Here is an 18808-nt window from a genome sequence, read left to right as displayed (position 1 = left end):
AGGAAAAGAGAATAATGCTATGAATTCATGTATAAGATGTTATGTAAATATGTGTTTTCAATTCTCAGCTAGGAGTAAAACTGCTGGGTTATATCCCAGATGGCGCTAGAGATAAAGAACCCATCTGCCAATGCAGGAGACCTAAGAGACCGGGTTTGATCCCTGAGTCCGGAGATCCCCTGGAGGAGGGCATGGCAACCCACTTCAGTATTCTTGCCTGGAGAATCTCCATGGACAAAGGAGCCTGGTGGATTACAGTCCATAGGGGTGCACTGAGTCGGACACGACTGAAGCAACTTAGCATGCACACATATTAACTCTACATTTAACTTTTTGAAGAACAAATTGTTTTTCAAAGCAGTATCAGTTATTTTGGAAGTTAATAATTCAGTAAGAGGATACAAATTTCAAACAATTATACAGAGGAAAATCAAATGAGAAAAATAGCATTTTTAAAAAACAGTAGGGTAACTAAAACAGTATAAAAGGAAATGAAACAGTAAGATGATAGAAACAAAGACAAAAAAATACAATCACAAGTATAAATGAATTGAATTTACCAGCAAAAAGGCAGATTATACAATTTGATCCACCTGTGGTGGATTCATGTCAATGTATGGCAAAACCAATAAAAAATAAATAAATAAATAAATATCTAGTTTTATGCTATTTTCAAATATATACCTAAAGCATAAAAATATATATAAGTTTTAAGTAAAATAATGAAAATAGAAGTATAGCAAAAACCAACCAAAGATAAAACAATTGTAACTATCTTAATATGATAAAAATATATAATTTAAAAGACTAAGAAACAGAGTCACTACATTTAATAAAAGAATCAAATTAAAGAGAACATAAATATGGATATGTGTATAGGTGTACATGCACATAAAAAGATCTGTACACTATCTCAGGGGATTTAGAGAATTCAAAACCCTTTCATAAGCTAAGAACTTCTAAACAAATGAAACATCAGTCCTATAATCTCTTTATAGAATACTAAAAACCTGACAAAGAACAACCATAAAACTTTGCATTAGGCAATGGCTATATCAAATTTTCAAAAGGCTCTAATTAAACTGCATCTTTTAAGAATTTAAAACACTCCCATAGTAAGGTCTGACCCTAAAACCTTAAAAAGCATTCTATAACAACAACAAACCAAATTTATTTTAATAAATAATGTATAAAATAAAAATAACATTTTAAGCATAACTACACAATAAAAATACATCCTTCTTTTATGTTACCAACAAAAGTAACATTATTTGAGCTGATACAGTGTAAAAGAAGCAAGCCTTCTATAAGTTTTCCTATTTACATACAAAGTGAGTGATAAAATGAAGATAATACACTGGCATCGAAGTAAATTTTTAATTTTCAGTAGTTCATTCATTCAGGGTGTAAGACTCAAGTTTTTCACATAAATAAAATAAATAACTTGTTTACCAAATGCTAAAATAACTACAATTAAGAATTTTTTTCCAGCACCTCTGTTTCAGTTCCCTGAATCATACAGCAAATGGCCACTATTTGTAATATTACATATTGTAATATAACAACCTAGTGGGGAGGGATGGGGAAGAAGGTGAGAGGGAGGTTCAAGACGGAGGGGGCATATGTATACCTATGATTGATTCACGTTGATGTCTGGCAGAAGCCAACACAGTTCTGTAAAGCAATTATCTTTCGGTTAAAAAAAATAAATTTAAAATAAAATTTTAAAAGGAATTTTATTCCACTCTACCAGCATAATCAAATATATTATGTTTATAATTGACTTTAATCATTTCAAATATACACACTGATCCCCTCAAAAGCTGTCCAAGAATCTGTACAAGGACTTGGTAAAAAATAATCTCTTGCAACTACAAAGTATATCTACAAGTTGATGGCAGAAAACAAATGACTTAACTCATATCTTGGATTCTCCACAACAACTATAAATACCTGCTTTCACAGAAATACACTTCAATTTAAGTTGATCATGCTATCAAATGAATTTGAACGATAAAATATTAGTCACTTCTAATAAGTGTTTTCCATAGACTTGTCAAGAAGACGGTTTTCTTACCTACAGTCTGGAAAACTTCATTCATCAAAGCTTCATTAACTGCTAAAGAGCTGACATTTCCACTATGAGACCAACTTTGATATATCGCTTGAAGCAGAAGTGTCTGAGCTCTTGTAGCTTGAATTGTGAGATTTGGAAGCTCAAAAATGCCTTCAGTTATAGCAATCTGAGATCTTTTGGTCCTGCATAAGAAAACAGAAAGCATAACAATGTAGTAAGTGATATTTATTAAAAAACAACATATAAAATAAAGATGCAAGACAAAAAAGGTATCCAGGGACATTATTTTAATTAGAGTTCCATCAACGAGAAATGCAGTTCTACTAACTTTATTTTAGAACCTGTAACAATAATAAAAAATACAAACTAGAATAATGTCCACACACATATATACTACTCGAGCATTATACTTTAATCAAGTCAATCATCAAAAATGAAAATAATACTAATTAATACTTAAAATAGGATTTACTAGTAGATCTGCCTTATTCTCTTTTCTTAAATTTACTTTCTGCACAATTTGGAAAGTTTACTTTCCGTTTACAGTTATTACAAAATATTGGCTACATTCCTCATGTTGCACAATACATCCTTGAACCTATTTTACATCCCACTGTTTGTGTCTCCCCTTCTCCCCTTCAAACCCACTACTTTGTTCTCTGTATCTGTGTGTCTGCTTCTTTTTCCTTTTTCTTTCTTATTACATTCACTAGTTTGTTGTATTTTTTTTAGATTCCACATATAAATGATATCATACAGCATTTGTCTTTGACTTATTTCAGTTGGCATAAAATCTTTCAAGTCTATCCACATTGTTGCAAACGGCAAAATTTCATTCTTTTCCACAGCTGAGTAGTATTCCACTGTGTGTATATACACACACCACATCTTCTTTATCCATTCCTCTGTAGATGGACACTTGTTTCTATATCTTGGCAACTGCAAATAATGCTGCTTATGAACACTAGAGTACATTATCTTTTCAAATTAGTGTTTCTATTTTTTTTTAACATTTACCCAGGAGTTGAACTGCTAGATCATATGATAGCTCTGTTTTTAGCTTTTTGAGAAATCTCCATACTGTTTTCCACAGCGGCTGCACCAATTTACATTTACTAAACCAAATTCAATAAAATTAAAAGGAACGAAATCATACAGAACATATGTGCAGATTACACTGGAATTAAACTATAAACTAATAAAAGTATCTGTTAAATCCTCAGATATTTAGATATTAAAAACATAAAATACACTGAGGAATAGAGCACATGAAATTGAGAAAGTCACACACAACTTTTGCAAAAGTATAAAATGATTTTAGAAAAGGACACTGATATGACTGTTTGAAAAGGATAACCTAAAATATACATAACTGATACTCTTAGAGAAAACAACGAATAGAGAAAAAAGCGCTATGGGCATTCATTTTAATAAAGTAACATGGAGGGACCAGGACTTCTCCAGAACTTCCCTTCTACAAAATTCCCTAACCTGTCCACTACAGACTAGTAAAAACAATCAGTGTATGGGGGCTACCTAACCATAAGACTATAAAGGGGTTTTAAGCAATACTCCATACTGATGAGACACTGGCAGTCTCATGTTAATTGGTTACTTTTACATTTTTCAGGCAGGCTTTTTTTTTGAAGTCTCTGCAGACACTATTCTATTTGTTTTTTTGGCTGCGCTGTGCAGCATATGGCACCTTGGTTTCCCAACCAGGTATCAAACCCATGTCTCTTGCATTGAAAGCACAGATTCTTAACCACAAGACCACCAAAGAACACTTCCAGAAATGCTTCTAATTTCAGTCATCTTTAAAGTCAATGGGTTCCTTTTCTAGCCATTGGTATTACAGCTAAGAACCATCTTGCTATTAATAATAAACTTCACATCCTTGAAAGTTAAGACTGGATTTTTACTTTGCAGTTCTAGCGTTGTAAAAAAAAAAAAACAAAAAGAGCTACAATGCTACTATCACTTTGACTGTTTAGGTCTCATGTTAAGCCTAGCTGGTATTCAAGCTTCATGGTAAAGCTGTTCTCTAGAAAAATCTATAAAATCAACATATATTTATTAAATGCCTATGTATAGCAGTCAGGCACTACCTACTTAGGAAGTATCCCAGGTGGCGCTAGAGGTAAAGAACCCACATACAATGCAGGAGCCATAAGAGACGCAGGTTTGATCCCTCAGTTGGGAAGATTCCCTGAAGAAGAGCAATGCAACCCACTCCAGTATTCTTGCCTGGAGAATCACACTGACAGAGGAGCCTGTCGAACTACAGTCCATGCAGTCACAAAGACTAGGACATGACTGAGGCAAGTTAGTACTAGCCATTTTAAAACATCAATGAACAAAAGAAAGAACAATAAAATAAAATCCCAGGGTCCTCATTTTAATGGGGATAGGAAATATATTTTAAAAATCAATCAATAAACATAAACAAATGATATAAGGAAGTTAGAAGACAAATGCCCTCAGAAATAGGAAAAGAAGAGCACAGAACAGGAACTACTGAAGAGGGAGCAATTTCATATACAGTGGGTAGTTGTGGTTCAGCTGGTGAGGAATCTGCCTGCAATGCGGGAGACCTGGGTTTGATCTCTGGGTTGGGAAGATCCCCTGGAGAAGGGAAAGGCTAACCACTCCAGTATTCTGGCCTGGAGAATCCCATGGACTGTATAGTCCATGCAGTCACAAAGAGTCGGACATGACTGAGCGACTTTCACACACACAGTGTAGATCTTATTAAAAGGAAAGGTTTAATTCCAAGCAAAACTTCAGCAAGACTAGAAGAAGGTAAGTGACAGTTGTGTGGGTATTTCTGGAGAGTGATTTAGGCAGAATTAGTGATTTAGGTAGAATCCTATGGACAGAGGAGCCTGTCAGGCTACAGTCCATGGGGTCACAAAGAGTTGGACATGACTTAGTGACTACACAATGAAAATAACATAATCATCCCTGCCCAATCGACCACAGAAACTATAGTTAAAATCAATCATGTGCTTTATCCCTCAGTCATGAGCAACTTTGTAAGCTTAATAGACACAATGTTCTCTGCTAGTAATGGAAGACACAGGCACTATCTTTACACAAAGAATTCAGAATCCAGGTGTGAGACAATAAACCAGTAATTAGAATTTAACAAAATAAATGCTATAACAATGCTGAAAACAAGTTCCTGTGAGATACACTAAAATGGTTGAGGGAAAAGTGCAGCAGTTATATTTAACTTGAATCCTGAAGAATAAATATGAATCATTTTAAGAGAAAAAATTATAAATTCATTAAAGAAAAAAAGATACCTCAATTCAAAAATGGTACAAAGATATAAACAACAAACTCACAGAATGTGAAAACCGAAATGATCCATAAACATGAAAAGATTCTTGAGCCTAACCAGTAAAAAGGGAAATTCAAATTAAGACAACGTATGACTTTCAGGCTTCCCTGGTGGCTCAGCAGTAAACAATCTGCCTGCAATGCAGAAGACATGGGTATGACCCCTGGAGGGGAAGATTCTCTGGAGAAGGAAACGGCAATCCATCACAGTATTCGTGCCTGGAAAATGCCATGGACAGAAGAGCCTGGTGGGCTACAGTCCATGGGTCACAAAAGACTCAGATACAACTCAGCGTCTAACCAACAACAAATGATTCTTTTAACCTATCGGTCTAACAAGCCTCCCAGCCTCTAATTCACCTTTCAGGAATCTATCTGAAAAGAATTTTCACGAGTCTGCTATAATATTTACATAATGACAGTGTCAGCAGCTTATTTACGTAGCCTCAACCTGAGAAAATCTCATTGAACAAATTTTGATACAATGACTTGATGCAAAACTACTCAGATAGGGTTTTGCTGGTGGCTCAGTGGTATAAAGAATCCATCTGCCAATGGAGGAGACACGGGTTCAATCGTTGGTCGGGGTAGATCCATTTGCCTCGGAGCAACTAAGCCCACACACCACAAATATTGAGCCTGTGCTCCAGAGCCCAGGAACTGCAACTACTGAGCCCCAGTGCTGCAGCTACTGAAGACCGTGCACCTAGAGCCTATGCTCCTCAACAAGAGAGGCCATTGCAATGAGAAGTCTGCACGCCGCAACTAGAGGAGCCCCTGCTCGCCACAGCCAGAGAAAAGCCCACACAGCAACTGATGACCCAGTACAGCCAAAACTAATTGCTACAAAAATTCTCAGATAGTTAAAAAAAAGAGAGAGAGAGATAGATGAAACTACTGAAATGAAAGGAGATGCTGAAATACCGCAAAAGCATACATAGCTGCATTATGATTCCATGTAACAGCAGGAAGTGGTTGGTTACCCACACATAAAAATATGTCTGCATTGTTTATATGTTGAAAGAAAAAAATTCTCCATAGAACTATTGATAATGTTCATTCTTGGGAGATGATAACAGAGGATGACTTTACATGATCTTTTCCCTATGTAAATATCTGTATTCTTCTGCTTGGTTCTTTGAGAAACATATATCATTATTTTTTCAAAAAATTCTGACTGCAATACTTCAAGAATGGACTATCACAAACTATATCAAAATGAATTAATTTCATTAAACATTTTTAAAATGACAGGGTAAGACATGAGCATTACCAATGTATCAAACTATCTCCACTCGGTGACTCAACACTGAATTACCAGATAATTTCTTACTTTCTCACAAACTTCACTTTTAAGTCAGATAGAGAAAGACAAATATATGATATATCACTTAACACCTGGAATCTAAAGAAGTCATACAAATAAACTTATTTACAAGATAGAAACAAACTCACAGACATACCAAAAAATTCATGGTTGCCAAAGGGGAAGGAGGGATAAATGGGGAATTTGAGGTTACATACTTCTATATGTAAGACAGATAAACAACAAGGAACTATTGCATAGCACAGGGAACAATATTCAACACCTTATAATAGTCTATAATGGAAAAAAAATCTGAAAAAGAATATATATAGATATACATACGCAACTGAATCATTGTGCTATACACCTGAACCACTGTAAATTAACCGTATCTCAATTAAAAACAAAAATGGTAGAGTAAGGTACACCAAAAGTTTGGTGGTGGTGGTTTAGTCGCTAAGTTGTGTCTGACTCCTGCAATCCCGTGAACTATAGCCTGTCAAGCTCCTCTGTCCATGGGATTCTCCAGGCAAGATACTGGAGTGGGTAGCCATTTCCTTCTCCAGGGGATCTTCCTGACCCAGGAATCGAACCCAGGTCTCCTGCATTGCAGGCAGATGATTTACCAACTGAAGCAACAAAAAAGCTGGCAATACTGTCAAAAATCAACTTTTTCAGAACTCGAGAAACTAACAAAACCTGTAACAAACAGGAGATCACATAATCAAAAATTTTTTCTTTAATTTTAAACAACTCAATTTCAGTAGGAACAGTTAAGTTCTGCGGTATTTTTATTTACCTATGTTATCTCCTCTGGTCCCCAGCTCTGCAGTGATACCAAATAGCTCTTATCCCCAGTTAACAGATAACAAAGCAAAAAAAGATCTTACACAAGAAACTGTGGTTGGTTGTTCTGACCGGTCTGGTAGCTTACCTAGAGGATTAACGCAGAGAGCCTGCTTTCTCTCTCTTAACTCAGAACTCTCCCAAAACTAAAGCAACTACCCAAGGGCATTTGTAGAAAACATTTACAGGCAATTGTACTGCACTAGTCCTTGCTGCCTAGGATAACTGATAACAGAAAAGGCCAAAAAAAAAAAAAAAGACTAGCCAAAATCTTAGAAAGCAAGCCAGGGAAATGATGCTTTTGGGAATACAAACATTGAAAAGCTCAGGCACCTTTCTGGGAATAAGGAAGGCCATACACATGCTCTGGCTTCCTTGATAGCTCAATTGGTAAAGAATCCACCTACAATGCAGGAAACCCGGTTCGATTCCTGGGTTGGGAAAATCCGCTGGAGAAGGGAATGGCTACCTACTCCAATGTTCTTGGGCTTCCCTGGTGGCTCAGCTGGTAAAGAACCTGCCTGCAATGTGGGAGACCTGGGTTCAATCCCTGGGTTGGGAAGATCCCCTGGAGAAGAGAACGGCTATCCACTCCAGTATCCTGGCCTGGAGAATTCCATGGACTGTATAGTCCACGGGGTCACAAAGAGTCGGACACGACTGAGTGACTTTCACTACCATGCTCAGGCTGTGCACCTGCAGAGGAAAGACAAGAGAAAGGCCCTAAGCTCTCACTTCTGGTTGACTTTCAGGGTCTTCACAACAAAAAGTGGCAGAGTTGAAAACTGCCTGGTTGAGCTTCGAAGGCATTCCTCACAAGAAACCATGGAGGCTAGAGGGCAGTGGCACAAAATACTCAGAGCTGAAAGAAAAAACTGCTAGTTAATAATTATATTTCTGACTTAGCTATCCTTCAAAATGAAGTAGAAATCGCCCAAGGAAAATCCAGGACCAAAGTCTTCACTCCTGAATTCTACCAACATGCAAAGAAAAAAGTATCTATCCTTTTCAAATTTGGGGGAAAAAAATAGGAGAGAATCCTTCCCAATTTTTTCTATAACATCAGTAATACCCTGATACCACAGCCAGACAAAGACAAGAAAACTACACTAATATCCCTTGTGACCATAAATGCAAAAACTTCAGTAAAATACCAGTAAATAAAATTTGGAAAAATATTAAAAACATTATATGCCATAACAACTGAACCTTAGCCCAGAAATAAAAGAATGGCTCAAGAACTCAATGCAATACATACTTATAGAAAGAAGAGGGGCGAAAACACGTCTATCACAACTGACAGAGGAAAAAAGTATCTGACAAAATCCAACACTCTTTCATAATACAAAACATTCAACATGCTAAAGAGAAATTCCTCTACATGATATGGGACATTTATGAAAAACACACAACTAACAGCTTAACAGTGGTGAAAGTCTGAAAGCTTGCACTCCAAGATGAGGAAGAAGTCAAGTATTTTTCACCTGTCATTCTAACTATTCAACACTGCAGTAAGGGTTCCAGCCACAAACTAGGCAAGAAAAAAATTTGAAGACATTCAGATTGTAAAAATAAAAGTAAAACTATCACAGATGACATGATCTTATACAATGAAAACCATCCCCATACACACCAACTACTGGAGCTAAAATCAAGTTCAACTAAATTGCAAGGTACAAAATAAATAAATAAATAAAAATAAATTGCAAGGTACGAGGTAACTATACAGAAATCAAGTATTCTACCCATATACACTTAAAATGGCAACCCACTCCAGTGTTCTTGCCTGGGAAATTCCATGGATGGAGCAGCCTGGTGGGCTATAGTCCATGGGGTCGTGAAGAGTCGGAACACAACTAAGTGACTAAACAATAACACATTTAAAATGAATAATCTGAAAAGGAAATTAAAATAATTCCATATATAACAGTAACAAAAAGAATAAATACTTAAGAATAAGTATTTTACCAAAGAAGTGTAAGACTTTTACAATGAAAACTACAAAGCACTGTTGAATAAATTCAAGCAGAAATCTAAATAAATGAAAAGACATTTCACATTTATGGACTGGAAAATTTAATACTGTTAACTGACAGTACTCTCCAAATTACTCAATAGATTCCATATGATCCCTATCAAAATCCTATCTATTTTGAATAAATGATTAAACTAATCCTAAAATTCATATGGATTTACAAGGAACCATGTATAACCAAAACAATCCTGAAAAAGAATAAGAAAGTTGGAAGACTCACATTTCAAAACTTACTACAAGGTACACTTATCAAATATGCATATACATAGAAATCAGTGCACTAGCACTGAAAGTCTACAAATAAACCCATACATCTATGATCAATGGACTTCTGATAAAAGGTCAAGACCAATCCGTGGGGAATTAATAGTCTTTTTAACAAACGGTTTTAGAACAATCAAATATCAAAATATCAGAGAATGAATTTGGACCCCTACTTCCCACCATATACGAAAACTAACTCAAAATTGATCAAAAAGCTAAAACCATAAAACTTCTAGAAGTGTAATTCATCACAATCATGGATTAGAGAACAAATTCTAAAATACAATATCAAAAGTGAAAGCAATAAAAGGAAAAACAGATGAGGACTTCATTAAATTTCAAAACTTTTGTGTATCAAAGTAAAATATCCAAAACCTGAAAACACAACACACAAAATGGGGGAAAACATCTGCAAATCATATATCTAAGAAGGTCTAGTATCTGGAATGTGCAAAGAACTCCCACAACCCAACAGCAAAAAAAGATAAACAGCCCAATTAAAAATGGACAGTCATTTCTCTAAAGAAATTACAAAAATGGCCAATAAGCACTTAAAAAATGTTCAACATTATTCAACATGAATAAAAAATATTCAACATCAATACCACACAGAGGGACTTCCCAGTGGTCCAGGGGTTCAGTTCAGTTCAATCGCTCAGTCGTGTCTGACTCTTTGCGACCCCATGAATCACAGCACGCCAGGCCTCCCTGTCCATCACCATCTCCTGGAGTTCACTCAGACTCACGTCCCTCGAGTCCGTTATGCCATCCAGCCATCTCATCCTCGGTCGTCCCCTTCTCCTCCTGCCCCCAATCCCTCCCAGCATCAGAGTCTTTTCCAATGAGTCAACTCTTCGCATGAGGTGGCCAAAGTGCTGGAGTTTCAGCTTCAGCATCATTCCTTCCAAAGAAATCCCAGGGCTGATCTCCTTCAGAATGGACTGGTTGGATCTCCTTGCAGTCCAAGGGACTCTCAAGAGTCTTCTCCAACACCACGGTTCAAAAGCATCAATTCTTCGGCGCTCAGCCTTCTTCACAGTCCAACTCTCACATACATGGTCACAGGAAAAACCATAGCCTTGACTAGACGGACCTTAGTCGGCAAAGTAATATCTCTGCTTTTGAATATGCTATCTAGGTTGGTCATAACTTTTCTTCCAAGGAGTGTCTTTTAATTTCATGGCTGCAGTCACCATCTGCAGTGATTTGGGAGCCCAAAAAAAATAAAGTCTGACACTGTTTCCCCATCTATTTCCCATGAAGTGATGGGACCAGATGCCATGATCTTCATTTTCTGAATGTTCAGCTTTAAGCCAACTTTTTCGCTCTCCTCTTTCACTTTCATCAAGAGGCTTTTTAGCTCCTCTTCACTTTCTGCCATAAGGGTGGTGTCATCAGCATATCTGAGGTTATTGATATTTCTCCCAGCAATCTTGATTTCAGCTTGTGTTTCTTCCAGTCCAATGTCACATAATTTAAATAAACAGCGAAACATTAAGACATCTACAGCCCTGTCCATACAATTCTCAAATATATAATAATAATATAAGGCTCTATTTGCATTTGCTGTTCACTCAATAAACCTGGTCACATTTTGCCAAAAAAATCAAAGGATTGTAATAAACAGACAAGGAGATAGATATGTTCTGAAAGGTCTGGCAGTCCAGTGGTTAAGGCTCCACACTTCCATTGCAAGGGGTGGAGGTTCAATCCCTGGTCAAGGGACTAAGATTCCACATGCCACGTGATGGGGCCAAAAAGTTTTCAAAAAATGTAGTAAATTTTAAAATGTACCAAATAAAACATTCCTTAAACCACACAGGCAACATAATAGAGATCAAATGAAGGAGGAGAAAAAAACAGTATCTAATTCATAAATTTATATTTATTCTTGCTGGTTTCTTTAGGTTTTCTAACATTGTGCCCATTATTTAAGTCACTTTCTTTTCTGTTATTACGGGTTTAACAGTTGAATGGTGGTTCTCTCTCTACTATGTTCTCAAATTTCTGTTCAAAATTCTATACAAAAAAACAAAAATACAACAGTTTACCAGTAATGATACTAAGTAAACAGAACACACATTTAGAAGCCTACAATATAAAAATGTATAATTAACTTAATAATATCTATCTTTAGCCAGATATTCTGTGGTATTCAGGAAGTCCTATGGTGTAGCCAGAGCCATGTTCTTATAACTCTAGCAATAATTATTTATAAGGCAAAATTACAGTCAGGATTCTTTTTACAAGTGGGCCTTTACTATTTCATAAAAAATTCAGCTACTGTATATGGTAACTTGCAAGCCATCATATGTCACATAAAATGATTCCCCAAAGAATAACATAGATTTGAATAAAAACTTAAACATATGCAAATTCAAAAAGATTAATTTACTCTACATTTTAATATTGCCCAAGGGTAGAAGGTAATGCTCTCCTTCAGGTTCAACTTAATTTAACATCAAAGTAAATAATTTTACTTTGTACAAAAGCCAAAATTCAATAACAAGTAAATTACAGCATACACATAGGGAATGTTTTGTGATTTGTTTTATTTTCCAGCTGTAACTGACTGCAAATAAAAGTACATTTTATTATACTTCTGCTAAATACTCCAGTATCATCTGAACTAAAATCATTTATAAGTGATTTGTCAGATGGTAGAATATAGGATGTACCTGTTGGTGTAACAGTATCAATGAAGACGGTTTTTTCTCTTTTGTTTTTTTCAACTTTGAGATATTTCTAACAGGTTAATATAGAAAACAGGAAATATCCATGGATCCATGTCATCAAACACAATTCATCAAACCATACCATCATACTGTATTTGCTTCAATTATTTTTTTAAAGAGATCAACAGATTTTATATAACTTCAGGCTAATTTGGGAGCTCATTAAAATGTCAATGAAAATGAACAATAAATGTATAATCTTCCATGTGATTTATACCACTGCAAATTTATTTAAACTTTGCTTAAAATAAAACAGCTCAATAAAAGTTACATTAGAATTACCTAACAACTTCTGGATTTACTTCATGTTTTTGAAATATCACTAAACCTACATTTTAACAGTTAAGTTGGTGAAAATAAAATAATTTATTTAACAAATGCCTATTTCACATATCCAGAAGTCCAAGTCAGAACATATGTTCATTTTACAGAATGGGTTTAAAACTATCAATTCAAACATTACTCTCTAGGGAAAAATAAATCCTAATATAACTAGTGGGATAAACAACTCATTAAAACTCAACTTGGACAAACTCCAGGATAAATTTAAGGAAACAGCAACAAGTAGGTCTTGATTGTGCAGTAGCAAAGACTGAAAATGAATATGCCCTAATTAACAAACACTTTAAAAGATTTTGTATGTATCATTTCCTGACAAATTACAATACAGAGCTGATAAAATTCTTGGACCAATCTGACATTTCTGTAAAGAAAATTCTTTCTTCGAAATTTTAAATAAAAAACATGGAAAGGCTTTAACTACTCATGCAAAGGAATTAAACAATCCACTCACATTCATAGCAATACTATAAAATTTTTGCCATACGTACACTTCAGGAACAATCATCCATTCTTTTAAAATCAACACACCTCACGCAACTGAAAGAATATCCTCAGCAACAGCTGGATCTAAAGATTTATACAGAGTCCCCAAATGCAAGGTCTGAACCTACAAATTGGTTCCAAAAATGTATTTTTTTTATTACTCATATCCTGTACAGTAAAATAAGATTAGATCACTTTTTCCAAAATAAAATGAGTACAAAACTCACTAATTCAACTGAGAAATGAAAGCAGTTTAAAAAGCTAGAAATTTGTATTTCAACACAAAATGACTCTTTAAATTACACAATATATCAACACTCATGGATGAGGAAAACTTTTTTACCTAAATGGTAGATAAAATGAAAGGATAAAGCTCCTCTTTCCTCCTCCTTCCCACTCCACTCCCCACAATAATCACTTTTTATGAATTCAGCAAACAGACCTACAGGCCTCTGTCTCTTTATTTTATGATTCATAGACATATTTATAATTTTAATGAAGATATACATATATATATGTCTTATATACATATATTTATATAAGCCTGCTTTTTATGACTAAGCAACATATCTCAGTGATCAAGATCTTTTTACATAACTACATACTCTTCCACATTGGTCTTTTTAATGCATACTTGACATTCTGTTGTTTGAATCAAGATTTACATTCATTAGCCAGTGTATCACTTTCTCAATATCCCTACAATATTAACTGCTATATTTATTTAATTACAACCATTTGAGCAATTTCACATAGCTTCAAAATACAAATTATATTCTATTGAGATATGAGAACATTTTATCATTTTCCAAATTTTTGAAATGATATTTGGAACTTAAATATGAGATGACAAATGGACAGAGAAAATCAGAAGTAAATGTTGTCTATCACTAAAATTAAAAATTAATGAATGCTTTATTATAACATATAAAGTTCAAAATCTTACAGTGAACTACAGGTGGTAGCAAACCAACAAAATACAAAAGAGCAAAATGCTGTTTCTTCAATAATCTCATCATCTCTCACACAAGTTAATTCAATATAGACAGTTCACATACTTTAGCAAAAATGTTTACTTGGGAAAAAAGAGAAGTGTGTTCATGCAATATATCTTATATATGTAATTAAAAACATTCAAATATTATTTTGAGAATTCTGATAAGAAAAAAATCACTAAAATTTTAGTTCAGCCAGAGCACATTTTACATATATTATGTAAGCAAAAAGGATACAAATTTGATCATCAGAAAAAAAACATACAAACTAAAATCTTGATCAAAAAATCAAAAACCACTAAAATGGCTGAAGAAATTAGCAACTGCATGTCAGTAAGTATTTACTTATATTTACCATAATTTCAAGATTTTGAAGATTAATGACCTGCATAGAAAAAGAGACGGTCCTTACTGAACTTAATGTAAAAAGGGAAAAAGCTATTAAATAATCACCCCCCCCAAAAAAAAGTGTAAAAATCACTCCTATGAAAAGTACAATGCAAAGCAGGAAAAATAATCTGTTAAAAAATATAATAGGGGGATGATCCAGAGAAAATACCAGTTGAGTCAGTATCTGAGGAGTGAGTAAAAATTATTTAGGCTACTGACTACTGAGACAATATGGTGAAAGACTTGGCTTAAAAAAAAAAATACACTGAAAAAGGCAAGAAGTTGGGAAGGGATAAAGAGGAAGATACTCAGATGAATCCAGACAGTTAAGAAGGGGCCAGACAACAGAGGATATCACTGAAAGTTTTAAATGTTCTAATCTTTACAATAAAAGCTATGAGAAGCAAAGTGTTTTTAGGCAGGATAACGACATAAAGAGAACTTTCTTCCAAAAACAAATTACACATATTTGGCTTCAGATGTATGTATTAGCTGGTAACTGAGAGTGAGTGAAGGCAGTCATGTCTGACTCTTTGTGACCTCTTGGACTATAGCCGGCTGGGCTCCTCCGTCTGTGGAATTCTCCAGGCAAGAATACTGGAGTGGGCAGCCATTTCCTTCTCTCGGGGATCTTCCCAACCCAAGGATCAAACCCAGGTCTCTTGCACTGCAGGCAGATTCTTTACCATCTGAGCCACCAAGGACTAAGAACTCCTCTCTAAATACTTAGAGAATCAAGAAAGAAAATGAAAAGATTCGTATCTTACTCATATTGGGACTCAAAGGCCTACAACACAACAGTTCGCACTTGACAGGTACCAAAAAATTATTTTTAAAGCAACTGAATGGGACTTCCCTGGTGGTCCAGTGGCAAAGACTCTGAACACTCAATGCAGCAGGCCTAGGTTCGATCCCTGGTTGAGGAACTAGACCACACGTGCTGCAACTAAGACTCAAGTAAAAAATTTAAAAAAAAAAAAAAAAAAACAGTTGAAACTTAAAAAGTGCTGAGAATTAACAGATTCATCTACGAAAATGGAAATATTTTTAAAGTTATAAATTATAATGAAGAATACAATCAAAGTCATTATCAAAAACTCGTTATCACCAACTACTATTAATGGCTCCATCACCAACACTAAACTAGACCTCTAGAACATCTAAAATAAGTGGATTTCTAGATACGGCAGATTTCATCTCTCTCAAATCCATTGCATCATCTCTCCTAATCATCCATTTCCATATCTATAAAAGTTCAGTCAGTCAGTCAGTTCAGTCGCTCAGTAGTGTCCAACTCTTTGCGACCCCATAAATCGCAGCACGCCAGGCCTCCCTGTCCATCACCAACTCCTGGAGTTCACTCAAACTCATGTCCATCGAGTCAGTGATGCCATCCAGCCATCTCATCCTCAGTCATCCCCTTCTCCTCCTGCCCCCAATCCTCCCAGCATCAAGGTCTTTTCCAATGAGTCAACTCTTCGCATCAGGTGGCCAAAGTATTGGAGTTTCAGCTTCATCATCAGTCCTTCCAATGAACACCCAGGACTGATCTCCTTTAGGATGGACTGGTTGGATCTCCTTGCAGTCCAAGGGACTCTCAAGAGTCTTCGCCAACACCACAGTTCAAAAGCATCAATTCTTCGGCATTCAGCTTTCTTCACAGTCCAAATCTCACATCCCTACGTGTCTACTGGAAAAACCAAAGCCTTGACTAGACAGACCTTTGTTGGCAAAGTAATGTCTCTGCTTTTGAATATGCTATCTAGGTTGGTCATAACTTTCCTTCCAAGGAGTAAGCGTCTTTTAATTTCATGGCTGCAGTCACCATCTGCAGTGATTTTGGAGCCCAAAAAAATAAAAGTCTGACACTGTTTCCACTGTTTCCCCATCTATTTCCCATGAAGTGATGGGACCAGATGCCATGATCTTAGTTTTCTGAAAAAGTGGTTATTAAAAGAGGTAAAAATAACTGACTTGTTTATTTCAAATGTCGGTTGTGAGGCTCAAAGAAATCACTGTATGCAGTGGAATTAAGTCAAAATGTTATACAAGAGTATTATGATGCTGTTCTTAAGAGATTTTCTTCTATGACAAACTATGCACTGTATGATCTTTTGAACACAGGGACCTCCAATGATTATTTGTTCCTATATTTGAAGTTAGTGTGTTAAAAGAGATTAAATCACCAAACACAAGAAAGTAATTTAGAGGCAATTACTAAAAAAAAAAAAAAGAAAAACCTTTAAACTAAATGTAGTGCTTTCTAACCAAGATATTTCTCTTTTAATAAGGACATTGTCTATAACAACTTAGAATTATTTTCAATATACTCAAGTTTCAGTTCCAAAGAAATAATGAAACACAGATGTATTTAAAAGATACTGTCACTAGAATAAGATGCTGTCACAGAAAACACTGACGTTGAGACAGAACAAAGTGTCTCCCACTCCTGTACCTAGATAAAATTGAACACTGAGAAAAGGCTTATTATTATTCTTCTCATAGAAAGAGATGTAAGTCTTAAAGCAATATTCTCCAATGCTGAAAGATCAAATTTAAAGGCAATACTCTAAGAAGAAATTATAAATGTTCACTTGGCAACACTAAACAATTTTACAAAGTTTAAAACGTTTAACAAGAGAAAGAGATAGATCATAATTACCTATACAACTTCATACCCAACTAATCATAAAATTGCCTGTTGAACACCAGATTTTCCAAAAGCAGAATTAAAAGAAACTTTTTGTTCTCAATGGACCAATACTTTCTGGGATATGTTGCATGCTCTTCATGCCCCTGCTTAAAGGATCAAAGGGGAAAACCTAACTAGTACAAAGATAAATGATATTTACCTACAGTTGTGTTTTTCATGTCTTTTTAATTCCATACTCATACACACTCATTTAAAAACTATACAAGTAAGTCTTTTTCAACTGGTCATTTATTTAAACATATTATAAAATCAGAATCAAAATATGATCCAAAAAAACTGGTAGGGCTATTAACACATAAAAATTGGTCTTTCCAGGAAATGTTTTTTTAAACAATAATGCATTAATATTCTAAATAAATGTATTCTACAAGCTAAATATAAAAGCATTAGTAATACAATGATTGACAATATTTATAATTTCATAATTGAATCTTTTATACCTAAAATTTGGCAAAGTGTTGAAAGTAACCAAACTAAATCGCAAATCAAAATAAACAAAGATTTTACAAGTTAGCAATTGTTCTAGAAGGTGAAGTGTTAGTCGCTCAGTCATGTCCGACTCTTTGCGACCCCATGGACTGTAGCCCTCCAGGCTCCTCTGTCCATGGAATTTTCCAGGCAAGAATACTGGAGTAGGTTGCCATTTCCTTCTCCAGGGGATCTTCCAGACCCAAGGATTGAACCCCAGTCTCCCACACTGCAGATTCTTTACCATCTGAGCCACCAGGGAAGCCCCTAGTAACAGTACTAAGAAAGATACAAATAAAACATCAGATGAAAACATGTTCAGAATCAATTATATTAACTGTTAAATTTAAGATTCTGGACTAATATCCATATAAAGCTAATTGAGACATTATTTAAAAATTTAAAACATAAATGTTATTTAAAAATCAGTCAGTCAAAACAAAATTATAGATGAATTAATGACATATTTAGGAGGAAAACATCTTTAATCAAAATAAAGCCTAGATTCACTTCTATTATTTTTCAACTCCCCAAAAGAAATATAAATAAAAATAAACATATGGATTTACATAGTATCACTATTCTTTCTGATATGAACAAACTGTTACTTCAAATGCAATTTTGGTCAAAATTTTAACTTGAAATATAAGGTTGTAAATACATTCATCTAATTAAGTCAAATATGCAGAACAACAGTAAAACAATTTTTTTTAGGTTAATCTTTTTTCAGAGTTAAACTACTATGCTTATTGTCACAAAATACATTAGAGTCTCATGATATCTCACATTAAAATCACATTTCTCTTTTC

At 34.9% G+C, this 18808-nt stretch overlaps 1 protein-coding gene across 9 annotated transcripts in view; it reads right to left on the bottom strand.

The window, feature by feature from the left end:
• VPS13B (vacuolar protein sorting 13 homolog B) overlaps positions 1 to 18808 on the bottom strand; it is a 786697-nt gene that overhangs the window by 648507 nt on the left and 119382 nt on the right. For all 9 annotated transcript variants that reach the window (XR_001919125.1, XM_018058289.1, XM_018058286.1 and 6 more), the window contains one exon: positions 2078 to 2259. Coding sequence is in view for 8 of the 9 variants with exons in the window: in XM_018058289.1 (XP_017913778.1) it covers positions 2078 to 2259 (182 nt within the window). In the remaining variant the exon portion in view is untranslated. The remainder of the gene's footprint in view (positions 1 to 2077; positions 2260 to 18808) is intronic.

The sequence above is a fragment of the Capra hircus genome, chromosome 14 (genome assembly GCF_001704415.2).
Source record: "Capra hircus breed San Clemente chromosome 14, ASM170441v1, whole genome shotgun sequence".
Taxonomy (NCBI): domain Eukaryota; kingdom Metazoa; phylum Chordata; class Mammalia; order Artiodactyla; family Bovidae; genus Capra; species Capra hircus.
Note: the sequence above shows the minus strand (reverse complement) of the source record. Positions and strands in the feature narration are given on the sequence as shown.